The 15,177-nt window shown below is 39.1% G+C and overlaps 1 protein-coding gene across 1 annotated transcript in view; it reads right to left on the reverse strand.

Moving 5' to 3' along the window:
- LOC310720805 (carboxyl-terminal PDZ ligand of neuronal nitric oxide synthase protein) overlaps positions 1–5,060 on the reverse strand; it is a 54,321-nt gene extending 49,261 nt beyond the window's left edge. The window contains exons 1-2 of the mRNA XM_083531892.1: positions 4,537–5,060; positions 1,569–1,640 (exon numbers count right to left, since the gene is read on the reverse strand). Of these exons, the coding sequence (XP_083388018.1) occupies positions 1,569–1,640; positions 4,537–4,641 (177 nt within the window). The 5' untranslated portion in view covers positions 4,642–5,060. The remainder of the gene's footprint in view (positions 1–1,568; positions 1,641–4,536) is intronic.
- Positions 5,061–15,177: the final 10,117 nt, after the last annotated feature.

Genomic DNA, 15,177 nt, shown 5'->3' on the forward strand with positions numbered 1-15,177 from the left:
GAGGAAGATATCCTCAGGTAAAAATAAATCCTTGTGATCTTCTGTCATCTTCGCTGACAATCAACACAGAAAACCCACACGTTCAGCACACCAGGCTGAGAAACACAATCAAGCAGCAAATCAGAAGAGAAGAGAATAGGAAAAAAAAAGAAAAAGAAAACAGAATAAACACATGGAGAACAATGATTAGATACCCACTGGAGATGCGTGCAGTGTTTCCAACCCAAAACTGTGTTTCTAGAACAATATCATCTACAAGAGGCATAATAAATGCAGTATTAATGTAGGATAAATCACCCAGTATGTAGGAAGATTAGCAGGGATGCAACAACTAATAGATCAAATCGATAATAATCGATAATGAAATTCGTTGTCAACAAATGCCGTTATCGATTAGTTAGTAACACACCGGTGTCACGGATGAAGGCGAAAGGAGAAATTCCCCATGTACCACTATATGCTTTAAAATGTCTAAATTAAAGACAGTTAAATTCATTATTTGGCGTTTGCATTTTTTTCTAGTACACTTTAATACATATAATACCCTGAATTAGTTTCTATGAAGTTATTATAAGCAAAACAGCTTATTTTACTTCGGAAAGAAATCGTCCGATAATAAATTTTTCAAAATAATAGTTAGTTGTCGCCCTAAAGATTAGTGTCATGCTTTAGTCGTATCATGTGAAATGTTTGTATTTTTCAATCGAAAGTTACTTACAAACCTCAAACTGAGTAAAAGAAAAACTTCAAATTAAATCTTTCTAATAAAAAGCAGAAACTGCCTGCATTTTTGCCCATTATGTTCGAATATAGAAATGAAAGAGAAATAGAGAGGCGGATTGGTAAAAGACTCATGAAATATAACCATTGAAATATAAACAAACTGTTTTGGAATGTGCCATTATGGAAATTATTATTTAAATATGAATCGAATGTACGGTATAATTCAAAAAAACAAAAAGGTTCAACATTGAAATTCGAACAAATTGGATTTAGTATCAAACAAAATCATTGTAGATGTTTTGTAACCTTAAACTTATGTCAATTTTCATCATTTTCCAACCCCTTGAACAAAATATTCAGCTTTCACTGAATTTACATGAGAAGAATCATTGAAACTCCAATGTTCCGTGTCCCCAGTATGCAAAACCCTTCTATTAAAGGAGAACTCACACTGACTTTGTGTTACTACAACCGTATTTTTCACAAGCTCTGTTCTAAACATAACCTCTGCATAGAAATGACAGCATGTGCGTGTAAGTGCACCGGGCTTTAATCTCATTTATCCACACTTGGTTTTGTTCTGTGCATGTACAGTAAACCCTCGAGAACAATAATGAGCAAACACCACTACGCAAATTAGACTGAAGGTGAACCACCTACTCACACATGCATGCACATGCCCAAAGGTGCGTTTAATAGAGATGATGAAGTGGAAGGAGATCCCCCCCCCCCAACTACTTATTAATGAACCACATTCAAACTGCTGGAGGAAGCCAAGCCACAAAAACACAGCACCTGCAGAGGAACCCAAAAAATGACACCCAGCAGCAAGGGTGTGAACTTACTCTGATTCTCCGCATAGCAGCCACGATCTCCATGCGACTGTTGGGTCTCGGGACATCCAGACTTCCAATATACTGTAACACACAAATGCAAGTAGGAAAATTTAGGAAGGAGTCAGAAGAAAAGAGGTGGAAAGAGTAATCAAATATTCCGCTCAAGTGAAAATACTGTTACTTCAATGACATTTTACATAAGTACAAGTAAAGATACTGGTCTGAAAATCTACTCAAGTAAAATGTAAAAGTAAAATTTACAGAGTTTTAACTTTTTTTTTAACAGCGGGGGGGGGGGGGGTAGTCAGGTGGGGGATTCTAGTGTAGTTCAAAAAGGACAAGGGAATAAACCTTTGCTGCTTTGAAAAAAAAAGACCATCACACACTTCTTATTAATGCTCACGGTAGAGCACCATCTTCAATCAACAGTACAAGGATTGAGACAGTGAAGTAATGAGGTGCAAAGTTTCCATGTTTGTGTACCACCTTCCTGTCATTTATTTTCATTCTACAGAACATTCCTCGGTCTAAATCCTGGTCCCAAGTAGAGACAGCCAGGTCACTCAATCACCAGCTCAATGCAAAAGAGTCAGACTTCCAGATTTTCAAACTCCTCAGTCTATCAAGGTTGATAATCCCAGCAACCCTGGAGAGAAACAGCCTGTACTCATGACCTTATTCTTGCTGTCGATATCCACAGCCCATGACTGCAAGACAAGACAGCGATGTAGACATAGATATTCATCAACCGAGTTCCCACTTGCACACTGATCATTTCATGCCACTGTTCATTCTCACCATACCTATTCATCTTTCCTGGTTGAACTATACTCCTGAAGCCTGGTGTGCCAGATCCTAGCAAACATCTCCTGCTGTTTCCTGAAAGAAATAGCACTGGGGCCTGATCCTTGCCCTTTACCTTCCACTGCTTTTTCGGCTGCTTGTTTGTCTGGCTTTGTTTGCACTCATGATTCACTACCTGCTTCAGGCATTTAGAATAACCGACTTAAAAATCTAAAGAATTACTTTTGTGATCATCTCAAACATACTACTGGCAATATGCTCTTAACCAAGATCCTGTACAAGTCACCCAAAAGAGAATAAGTTCCTGTTTATTCTTTTATTTCAAGAGTTGTTTTTTTTTGCCACAGTTTCCGACTTACTGAATAGAGATCCAGATCGAGACTACTACTTTGCCGCACCTCCTGCTAAAAGTGTTATACGAATAGGAAATTTTAATTGACATGCAGATGAAACATCAGAAGTTATTAAGTTGGTCTGTACCGCTAATATACCTGAATTTCGAACACTATAATCAACACCTTGGAATTGAATTGCATCAGACACGTCTGTGATTTTAAGAAACCGAAGCCAAAAGACCTTTAGAATGGTAAAAGCAAGTTTTCTTTGCGGTTTTTTTTTTTTTTTGTACTTTAAAGTAAAACGTCCTACATTTTAGAAAATCTAATAATCAGATATTCCTCAGAGATCTTCCAAAATATATCTCATGATCTGTTAAATATATCTATATATTTTAGTAACATTTGGGAAAGCTGTGATAAGCTATTCTGGATCAAATCCACTTCCACTTATCATCCACCTTCTCCAAACCTTTTTAAATCCTTGCCCACAGCAAAAAAAAAAAAAAAAGATCTCGAATCTGCATGAAAGCTTCGTTCCTCCCAAGGATAAAAGTGTAAAGGATGAAAATCTAAAAAGCGCCTTAATCCTCCACCACACAATTTGGGATAAACACTGACACTGTGGAAATAATCGTTAAGTAATTATTAATAGATTTTCTGCAATGTTTGGTATGCATTCTCTCAGAAACTATGCATATGCTCAAATAAAATAAAGAAAACAATAATCATGCCCCCACTGCATCTTTAAATGTCCACTTTAGGTGAGTGTGTGCCCCCAACAGCCTCAGATTGCTGTTCATAACTGACTGGTGTGAAACCTTATGCTATCTTTTGTTTATTTTTTAATCCCATACACCTTTAGGTTTGATGTATCCTGAGATGCTTATATAAGTTGCCATAGACTTCTATGCATCTTAGACCAGTCTGATCATTCCCAGCACCAAGATGTTTCGGCCTGCCGACTCTCTGCAGGTGGGATGTTTTTTGTTTTTCGCACCATTTCTGTGTAAAATCTAAAATTGTTTGTAAGATCAACTGTTTCTGAAAATACTCTGTTGTCCTTCTTTTACTTTTTTTTTTATTTTTTTAATTCTAATTCTAATTTTTTTCATATGAATATTAGCTGAAGCTCTTCACTTTTATGCAATGCCACATGATTGGCTGATTGGTTAAGTTCATGAATGCAAAGGTTTACAGTTTTGCCATTAAGGTGGATGGTGAATGTAGGTTTCCTAAAAAACTAACATTAATTCCACGATTTCATTTATTGTCTACAAAATGATATCAAATTGTCTGAAAAGTGAGTATTGTAATATTGAACAATAAAGCAGCCGCTTCCAGAGTTTGAGGAAACAAAAAAAAAGACCTAATTTTTCTCATGCACATCTCAAAAACATGTATTGTGGCAGATGATCGTGGTCTGATTCAGGAATTGGACTGCATGCCACAAATATTTATTCATTGATAACTTGGATTTGACTTGGTCAGTGATATATGCATGTATATGTCCTGCTCTGGATCTTCCTTTATGTAAACCGTGTGTAAGATTGTAATCGAAATATACAAATCATTGCATATATATATATATATATATATATATATATATATATATATATATATATATATATATATATATATATATATGGTATAGTATGAAAAGCAGAGTCATGCACGAGCTTTTCCTGCTCAGGTTACTTCTGAAAAGATTCTTTTCCACTCTTGTTTGGGGTTTTTTTCTTCGAGGGATGTTAAAAAATCCCAAATGCTGCGTGCAATAATGAAATGCAAATAAGTTGAAGTCCACGCAAAAGCACTTGACTCGCTTTTGGCTTCACCTTGGCTTGGAAATTAATGCCGTGCTGAAACGCCTCGTCGTTGTGCAGCGGCACGCGCGAGTCCGCCGCGTCATCCACCAGGTTGTACCTGTTCCGGCCAGGCATTTTCTCCCCAAACTCAGGAAAAATATAGATATTTATATTCAGAAAATAAACTAAACAATCCACACGTCAACAGGATATTCCACTCCTAAATCTGCGCTGGGTCGAGATCCACCAAACGTGTCCGTTTCTTCTAAAATGTCCCAGCGTGTAACCGAGGACCGGAGACCAGCACGCATTGTGGAGCAGGACAAATAAAAGGAGGAAGGATTCCAAAAATAAACAAAATATTAATAAATATATGTTTATTCTTTCCCCAAACTTGCCCCTCCGACCTTTTTCTGGTTTGTTAAATATTTTATTACAGAATTCTAACTAAATACTGACACTCAGAACCGAACCCGTTACCGCACTTCGAAAATCCCGAACAATTCCCAAGAGCTTCCTCCTGCTCGAGCAGGTTGGCACGCGGGCCGTGGGGCGGAGCTCATTTGCATATCAAAGCACAATCTCGAGCGTATTGGAGCAAAGTTCTGTCACGTGACCGCGCAGGGACGTTGTTGTGTATGTTTACACACCGCAATTCAAAAAATGACCGTTGTTTTGCGACCTGGTTTGAGCTCGACGAGTCACGTGACACACACACACACACACACACACACACACACACACACACACACACACACACACACACAAAAAGATTTTATTCTTTTTATTTTGGGCAATAATAATAATTTGCTGTAATATTCATTAGTTGCATCTGCAATAACTTTTATTACTGACTTTCTGCCTCAAATGTCCTTTCATGTTGCTACACATTGCATTCACTTTATATATAACTTTGTATGTATATTTATATTTTCTCTCTTTTTTTTGGCTTTTACTGTGAGCAACTGCAACCAAACAATTTGCCTAAAAGATCAATAAATGATTCTGTTTTTCTGATTGATTTATATTACACAGGCTGTATTATTAAACATATATAATACTTACATTATTTGGCAGATTCCCCTATTCAGAGTCACTTACATTTATCTCATTTATACAACTGAGAAGCTACAGGGTTGCTCAGAGATCTGCCTTTGAATTCACAACCTTTAGATACAAAGTCCAATGCCATAGCCATCACGCTAACACCTCCCCTATATAAACATATTTATATTTTATACATACCGACCCAACAAAATAAAGTATTTTCGTCAAAAAAATATGAGACACCTGCTTTTGGATTTTTGAGGTGCTCAAACCTCTGTGGAGGGCCAAAACTAGATTTAGGGCCATGAGCAGAAAGTAAATGTTGCATGTTAGGTAAGTGGTAAGTGGTTTCAAACATTTTGGAGATATTGACAGAAGTACAGATTAAAGTGATCCATTGTAATTTGTCCTTAAAGTGTCCATGTGAGGGTATAAGTGACATGAAGTGACATTGTGCTGTGCCAGTCCCAAATTAAAGTGACAGTCCAGAGTCAAAGTGACATATACAATAATGCAAAAAAAATTGTTTGCCCTAATCAGTAATCTTTGTTCCCAAAGTACACGCTCCACCACTTCATCTAACAATAAATATAAAAAATTCTTTCTCCTCCATCTCACAACCCACTTGTGAAGCTTAGGCACTGATGACATTATTCATCACGCCTTCAACCTCCAGCTTCCTGTTCATCAGAAACTCTATTCCTGGATAAATGGGGAGGGTTGCGTTAGGAAGGACATCCAGCGTAAAAAATGTGCCAAATCAAACCAGAAATTCATACCGAATCAGTCAAGGCCCGGGTTACCAACAACCGCCACAGGAATTGTTAGCCAACAGGGTACCATTGGAAATTGGGCTACTGTTGGCCAAAGGAGGAGAAGGAGAGGAGGAAGACGTCTACAGATGTAGCAGGAAAAGGAGAAGTGTAGGAGAGTGGAGGTTCAGGTTGGTACTTTAAATGTTGGTTCTATGACTGGTGAAGGGACAGAGATAGCTGATATGATGGAGAGGAGAAAGGTAGATATGTTGTGTGTTCAGGAGAACAAGTGGAACGTGAGTAAGGCCAGAAACATTGGAGGTGGGTTTAAACTGTTCTTTCATGTTGTGGATAGAAAGAGAAATGGTGTAGGGGTGATCATGAAGGAAGAGTACAGTAAGAGTGTATTGGAGGTGAAGAGAGTTTCTGATAGGGTGATGAACGTGAAGCTGGAATTTAAAGGAATGATGATAAATGTCATCAGTGCTTATGCTCCACAAGTTTAAGTTCAAGTTCAAGTTTATTTCTATAGCGCTTTTCACAATGGACATTGTCTCAAAGCAGCTTTACAGAATTTAAGAATTAAGCTGAATGATGTGTATTTATCCCTAATGAGCAGCCTGGGGTGACCTGTGGCAATGAAAAACTGTTATGAGGAAGAAACCTTGAGAGGAACCAGACTCAAAAAAGGGAACCCATCCTCATTTGGGTGATATCATGAGTGTGATTATGAATCTTAAAGCAATACAAAACAAGAGGGAGTGAGAACTAATATGAGCACCATAATGTAAGATTGTGAGTAATGTCCTTTCTACAGTCTTATACAGTCAGTTGACATTATAACCCTCAAAAAGGTCCAATGTCCAATCTCTACATGAAGTGGGATCCAAATGGCGCTGGTACGTCTCTAGATAGTTCGGGATGTTTGCTGGTCGGCATCTGCTTCTTTAAAGGTCCATAATCTTCATTAGGTGGAACGTGACTGGAGCTGGCGCAACCTCGATATGCCTCAGGATGGGTAAAAAAAGAGAAGCAATGGAGAGGAATTAGTGTAGCTGCTGTTCATGATATTAACAAGCACAAGTTGATAATGTGCATGTGATCAGATGTAATGGAGCACAAGGTTATGATATGTGATGGGTGTTATTTGTAGGATCAAATTAATCTGCACTTAAACTGGGAGAGTGTGTCTGAGCCCTAAACACTGTCTATTGACTATTCCAAAGTTTAGAAGATAAATGTGAGAATTCTTTACCACCTTTAGTGGACTTTGCTATTTTGGGGAACTACTAAAAATCTATTTTTTTGGGATCTCAAGGAGCGTGATGGATTGTGGAGTGTTAGAAGATTGGATAAATAGATGGGAGATAAACCATTTAGGGCTTTGTAGGTAAGTAGCAATATTTTGTAGTCGATTCCAAACTTAACAGGTAGCCAGTGTAGGGGATGATATGATAGTTTGTATGATTGGTTTATGTGGTCATATTTTCTCGACTTTGTCAGGACTCTGGCTGCTGCATTCTGAACTTACTGTAGCTTGTTTATTAATAATGCAGGACATCCACTTAGAAATGCATTACAATAGTCCAGTCTGGAGGTCATGAATGCATGGACGAGCTTCTCTGCATCAGATATAGACAATATGTTTCTTAGTTTAGCAATATTTCTAAGGTGGAAGAAGGCTGTTTTTGTAACTTGGTTGATATGATTTTTAAAAGACAAGTGGGTGTCTAAAATAACTCCCAGGTCTTTTACTGTTAAACTAGTAGTTACAGTACATCCTTCTAAATGCAGGTTAAAATGCAGGAGCTTCTGTGTACTGGTTTTTGGGCTGATGAGCAAAATCTCTGTCTTATCAGAATTTATTAATAGAAAGTTATGCGTCATCCAGTCTTTTAATTCTTTAACACAGTTAACCTGGACAATTAAGATGTTTTGTCTGGTTTTGATGAGATTTATACGTTAACTGGGTTTTATCCGCATAACAGTGAAAGTTAATCCCATGCCTTCCAATAAAATTTCACAACAAGTGGGTTGTGAGATGAGGAAGAAAGAAAAGTTCTGGAGTGAGTCAGATAAAGTAGTAGAGAGTGAACCTAGAAAAGAAAGATTATTGATTGGGGCAGACTTTAATGAGCATGTTGGTAAAGGGAAAAAAGGTGATCATTTCCTTAAGGAGAGAAATGTGGAAGGTCAGATGGTGGTAGATTTTGCTTAAAAGATGGAAATGTCAGTTGTAAATACTTATTTTAAGAAGAAGGATCATAGGGTGACGTATAAGAGCGGAGAAGTGCACACAGGTGGACTATGTTCTATGTAGGAGATGCAATCTGAAGGAGATTGGAGACTGTAAAGTGTTGGCAGGGGACAGTGTAGCTAGACAGCATCGGATGGTGGTCTGTAGGATGGTTTTGGAGATGTAGAAGAAGAGGAGGAGAGTGAGGACTGAAAGAAGAATAAGATGGTGGAAACTGTAGGAGGAAGAGTGTAGTGTGAGATTCAGAGAAGAGGTCAGACAGGGGCTCGGTGGTGGTGAAGATGTGCTGGATGATTGGGTAACTACTGCAGAAGTGATAAGGGAGGCAGCTAGAAAGGTACTACTTATTGTGAATTCTGGAAATAGAAAGAAGGACAAAGAGACCTGGTGGTGGAATAAGTAAGTGCAGAAGAGCATAAGGGGAAAGAGGTTGGCAAAACAGATTTGGGATCGACAGAGTGATAAGAAAAGTATGCAGGAGTACAAGGAGATGCTGCAGGAGGTAAAGAGGGATGTGGCAAATGGAGGAAAAGGCACATAAGGAGCTGTATCAGAGGTTGGACACTAAGGAAGGAGAAAAGGATTTGTACTGATTGGCCAGGCAGAGAGACTGAGCTGGGAAGAATGTGCTGCAAGTTAGAGCAATAAAGGATGGAGATGGAAATGTGTTGACTAGTGAGGAGAGTGTGTTGAGAAGATGGAGGGAGTATTTTTAGCAGCTGATGAATGAGGAAAATGAGAGAGAAAAGGTTGGATGATGTGGATATGGTGAAGCAGGAAGTGGATGGGATTAGTAAGGAGGAAGTGAGAGCAGCGAATAATTTGTCACCCAAATGAGGATGGGTTCCCCTTTTTGAGTCTGGTTCATCATAAGGTTTTCTTCCTCATGTGTCTCTCAGTCGCCATGGCTGCTCATCAGGGATAAACACACATCATTCACCTTAACTGTTAAATTCTGTAAAGCTGCTCTGAAAAGCACTATAAAAATAAACTTGACTTGACTTGATTAAGAGGATGAAGAGTGTAAAGTCAGTAGGACCAGAGAAGTAAAGAGAAGGTCAGAAAGAGTTGCATTGTGTGTTTGTGGATTTAGAAAAAGCGTATGACAGGGTGGAGAGAGGAGCTGTGGTACTGTATGAGGAAGTCAGGTGTGTCAGAGAAGTATGTGAGGGTGGTGCAGGACATGTATGAGGACAGTGTGACCGCAGTGAAGTGTGCAGTGGAAACGACAGACTGGTTCTAGGTGGAGGTTGGACTGCATCAAGGATCGGCTCTGAGCCCTTTGCTGCTTGCAGGTTAGACAGGTTGACAGATGAGGTCAGACAGAAGTCTTCGTGATGTCCTTTATGTCAGTCAGAGTCATAGATAAAGTTTATTATGTTTCCAGATGATTGATTTGTGGTGAGTGTAGGGAGAGTAGAAGAGCCTGGAGAGGTGTAGGTACGCGCTGAAGAGAAAGGAGTAAGACAGAGTACATGTGTGTGAATGAGAGGGAGGGCAGTGAAGTAGTGCAGTTGCAGGGAGAAGAGGTGGTGAAGGTGGTGGAGTTCAGGTACCTGGGGTCAACTGTGTAAAGTAATCTAGAGTGTGTTAGAGAAGTGAAGAAAAGAGTGCAGGCAGGGTGGAGTGGGTGGAGAAGAGTGATAGCAGGAGTGATTTGTGATAGAAGAGTATCTGCAAGAGTGAAAGGGAAAGTTTATAGGACTGTGGTGAGACCTGTGATGTTTGGTTTAGAGACAGTGGCATTGAGTAAAAGACAGGAGGTGGAGCTGGAGGTAGCAGAGCTGAAGATGTTGAGGTTTTCGTTGGGAGTGACGAGGACGGACAGGATTAGAAATTAGTTTATTAGAGGGGCAGTGCATGTAGGACGTTTTGGAGACAAGGTAAAGGAGGCGCGATTGAGATGGTTTGGACATGTGCAGCGGAGGGACATGGGGTATATCGGTAGGAGAATGCTTAGGATGGAGCCGCCAGGCAGGAGGAAAAGAGGAAGACCAAGGTTCATGGATGTGGTGAAGACATGCAGGTAGTTGGTTTGAAAGAGGCAGATGTAGGGGACAGAGTAGTATGGAGACCGATTAACTGCTGTGGCAACCCCTAATGGAAGAAGCCGAAAACAGGCCCTTCAGAATCTGTTGTGCTGGCCGATGTACCTTAGACTATATTAGCAATGTTTCTGTTTCTTTAACCAATCAGATTTTAAATTCGCCTCACAGGGCCTCACAGGGCCCAGAATAGCGGCAGCATTTTTCCGTCCTCTGATTGGTTGGTCAGAGGAAAATTGTTACAGCAAGTACAAGTACAAGTTCGACTGGCAAAATATGTGTGCAGATCTGCACACATTAATACATCTGAGTTAGACTTTATTATGCCCACAAAGGCTGACGGAGGACGAGAAATTGATTTGGACATAAAAATACATTTTCAAGAAAAGCTAGACATTGTGAGGAGGTCGGCCAACTCCGAATCTTGTATCAGCCCGGGAAAAGGTTTGTTCTCCACTTCCAGACCAGTGAATACGAGCAATACCACTGGTATTTTTTTAAATGTTTTTGTCAGGTTATTGGACAAATTTTAATTTTGAACTGCTCCAGATGATGTAGGTGGCACAGTTGCGGTTGTAGTGTAGAGGTTTGGAGTCTTAACTGGGTTTCTTGCTTTGTTATTTTTCCCCCATATGTGAAATGCCTCTCTCTCTGTAATGCAACGCGTTGTTTTTTTGCTTTTTTTGTATAGTGTTGATGGTTTCTTTAATTGTGACGTGATAGTGGTTGTATTAAAAGGTGGATTAGGTCGAGTACATCTGCACTTAAGTCCCAGGTACCAAATGCATGGCCTGTCAATGGAAGCAACTAAGCTGGTTTGCCTAAAAAAATTGTTTTTTTATGCGAACCAGCATAGTTGCTTCTGTCTACCTGCGTTTTTCTGAACCGCAAGAAGAAACTGAAAAACCTGGGAAAGAAACTCACACAAAAACATGGAAAACTAGGTGGTGCATCTGATGCTGGTATTAGGAAAGGACCAAAAGCATTTTCATGTTAACAAGTTAATAGAACTTACATGTATTTTAAATTCAATGGCAAAATTATATGATTGTATTCTAAACTGGGCTTTTTAAATAGTCACTGGATGGATATCCCATTTTTTAATTGGACATGTTTTGAGCGTTGAAATAAAATCAGTTATTATATAATTCCATAATAAATAAGCTTTTCATTGTTCACAACTTTTTCCAAAATAATTTTGCTAAATGTTTAGGAAACTGTTCAATGTTAGACATTTTTAGAACTTAGCGAACAAAAGATGACCTATCTTCTTTAATTAATTTCTTATTTATGAAATTTTGAGTACTTTATTAATCCTGAAGGGAAATTGTCATTTTTCACATAACCCAGCTAGTCAGAGAACAGGGCACACCATGGTACAGAGACCCTTAAGCAGATTACAGTAAGTGCCTTGCTCAAAGGTTCAACAGTGGCAGAGCATAATGCATATGGCTAAATTTAATACATATTTACAAATACAATTATTAATATTTCCACCTCTGGGAAGCGTAAACGTGACATGTTTAAGTGTCTACTATTACATTAAAGGAGCTTGGAGATTGAATGTACTTTAAATCCTGTTTTGAAAAATTAGAATTAGAGCGCCCTCAAGTGGCTGGTCTATGGAACAAGTGCAAAATTTGTGTAGTGAAAACAGAAAGCTATAATGTCTCCATTGTTATCAGGATATTAACATTAACAGTTAATATCTAACAGTATAAGATCATTTCTCCTGAATATTGGTGTAGAATATTGCTAGAGCAACATGGCACGATGCCCTTTTATAATTGCGATGTTACTCTTTAGATCTTTCAAAATCTGTCAAAATCGTTTTCACCATATATAAAATCAAGGTTTTCACAGAAAAGGAGGTGATTAGAGGGTTAATCCTTTTAATGTGTTTTCGGTCATAAATCTACCAACTTCTTCTCCATGGTGGGCCAGCAAGGCCTTCTCTGCTGGCCTGAACTACAGTAGAATCAGACTCTACCAAATCAGAATCACTGGCTTACGTTTCAATATATTTCTGTCCACGAATTCAGTTATTCCTGATAGACTATTCGTGTTGCTGGGGTCAACAGAAAGTATTGTAAGACCACCAGACTCAGCACTGTGACTTTTTTTTTTTTTTCAGCTCAAACTCCATGTTGCTGTTGCCTTCTAGCAGGTGTATGATCATGTCAGCATTTTCACATCTTTTAATTAGATGATTAGGGATGGATAGATGGTAAACTAGTCAGCGGCAGCAAACCGCATCTGCTGCAAACTGCACAAGCTCAAATATAATTGTGTGAGACAGAGGAAAAACTAATTTGGTCATAGATACACTTACAAGGACATTTACAAGCTGGATATTTAAAGAGAAACTGGACATTACAAGAAAAAGTCAGTCAAAAAATTTCACAACATCACAACATTTGTTAAGCTTTTATATATATATATATATATATACATATATATATATATATATATATATATATATATATATATATATATATATATATATATATATATATATATATATATATATATATATATATATATATATGTGTGTTTAAAAGCTTAAGAAATGTTTGAAATCTTCAGACTGTACGTATATATACAGTGGGTACGGAAAGTATTCAGACCCCCTTAAATTTTTCACTCTTTGTTATATTGCAGCCATTTGCTAAAATCATTTAGGTTCATTCTTCTTCCTCATGAATGTACACATAGCACCCCATACTGACAGAAAAACACAGAATTGTTGACATTGTTGCAGATTTATTAAAAAAGAAAAACTGAAATATCACATGGTCCTAAGTATTCAGACCCTTTGCTCAGTATTTAGTAGAAGCCCCCTTTTGATCTAATACAGCGAGGAGTCTTTTTGGGAAAGATGCAACAAGTCTTTCACACCTGGATTTGGGGATCTTCTGCCATTCCTCCTTGCAGATCCTCTCCAGTTCTGTCAGGTTGGATGGTAAACGTTGGTGGACAGCTATTTTTAGGTCTCTCCAGAGATGCTCAATTGGGTTTAAGTCAGGGCTCTGGCTGGGCCATTCAAGAACAGTCACGGAGTTGTTGTGAAGCCACTCCTTCGTTATTTTAGCTGTGTGCTTAGGGTCATTGTCTTGTTGGAAGGTAAACCTTCGGCCCAGTCTGAGGTCCAGAGCACTCTGGAGAAGGTTTTTGTCCAGGATAACCCTGTACTTGGCCGCATTCATCTTTCCCTCGATTGCAACCAGTCGTCCTGTTCCTGCAGCTGAAAAACACCCCCACAGCATGATGCTGCCACCACCATGCTTCACTGTTGGGACTGTATTGGACAGGTGATGAGCAGTGCCTGGTTTTCTCCACACATACCGCTTAGAATTAAGGCCAAAAAGTTCTATTTTGGTCTCATCAGACCAGAGAATCTTATTTCTCACCATCTTGGAGTCCTTCAGGTGTTTTTTTAGCAAACTCCATGCGGGCTTTCATGTGTCTTACACTGAGGAGAGGCTTCCGTCGGGCCACTCTGCCATAAAGCCCCGACCGGTGAATGGGTGCAGTGATGGTTGACTTTCTACAACTTTCTCCCGTCTCCTGACTGCATCTCTGGAGCTCAGCCACAGTGATCTTTGGGTTCTTCTTTACCTCTCTCACCAAGGCTCTTCTCCCCCGATAGCTCAGTTTGGCCGGACGGCCAGCTCTAGGAAGGGTTCTGGTCGTCCCAAACGTCTTCCATTTGAGGATTATGGAGGCCACTGTGCTCTTAGGAACCTTAAGTGCAGCAGAAATCTTTTTGTAACCTTGGCCAGATCTGTGCCTTGCCACAATTCTGTCTCGTAGCTCTTCAGGCAGTTCCTTTGACCTCATGATTCTCATTTGCTCTGACATGCATTGTGATCTGGAAGGTCTTATATAGACAGGTGTGTGGCTTTCCAAATCAAGTCCAATCAGTATAATCAAACACAGCTGGACTCAAATGAAGGTGTAGAACCATCTCAAGGATGATCAGAAGAAATGGAAAGCACCTGAGTTAAATATATGAGTGTCACAGCAAAGGGTCTGATTACTTAAGACCATGTGATATTTCAGTTTTTCTTTTTTAATAAATCTGCAACAATGTCAACAATTCTGTGTTTTTCTGTCAATATGGGGAGCTGTGTGTACATTCATGAGGAAGAAGAATGAACTTAAATGATTTTAGCAAATGGCTGCAATATAACAAAGAGTGAAAAATGTAAGGGGGTCTGAATACTTTCCGTACCCACTGTACATACTTTTTTCAATAGAATTTGCACAAAAACGAATAATTTGCCTCAGGAAAAGCGCAATACACAGAAAACCCAGGGTCATTTTTATTAGGTTAAGACACATTTTATGTGAGGCAGCTTTGGCTGCAGTGAAAGGAGACTTGTTGTTTGTTGTTGTTTTCACTGCATGTGATTCCTGTCTTTGACGCAACACATTATTATGCTGAGTTTCTGTATAATGTTGATGAGTTCTATAACCGTTATAATAATGGTATTTGAAGGCGGACTGATTCAGGCAGGACACAACCGAAGGCTTGGGTTTAAAATGCTTGGGCCCGCTGCTGATA

The sequence above is a fragment of the Silurus aristotelis genome (assembly GCF_946808225.1).
Source record: "Silurus aristotelis genome assembly, chromosome: 26".
NCBI lineage: Eukaryota > Metazoa > Chordata > Actinopteri > Siluriformes > Siluridae > Silurus > Silurus aristotelis.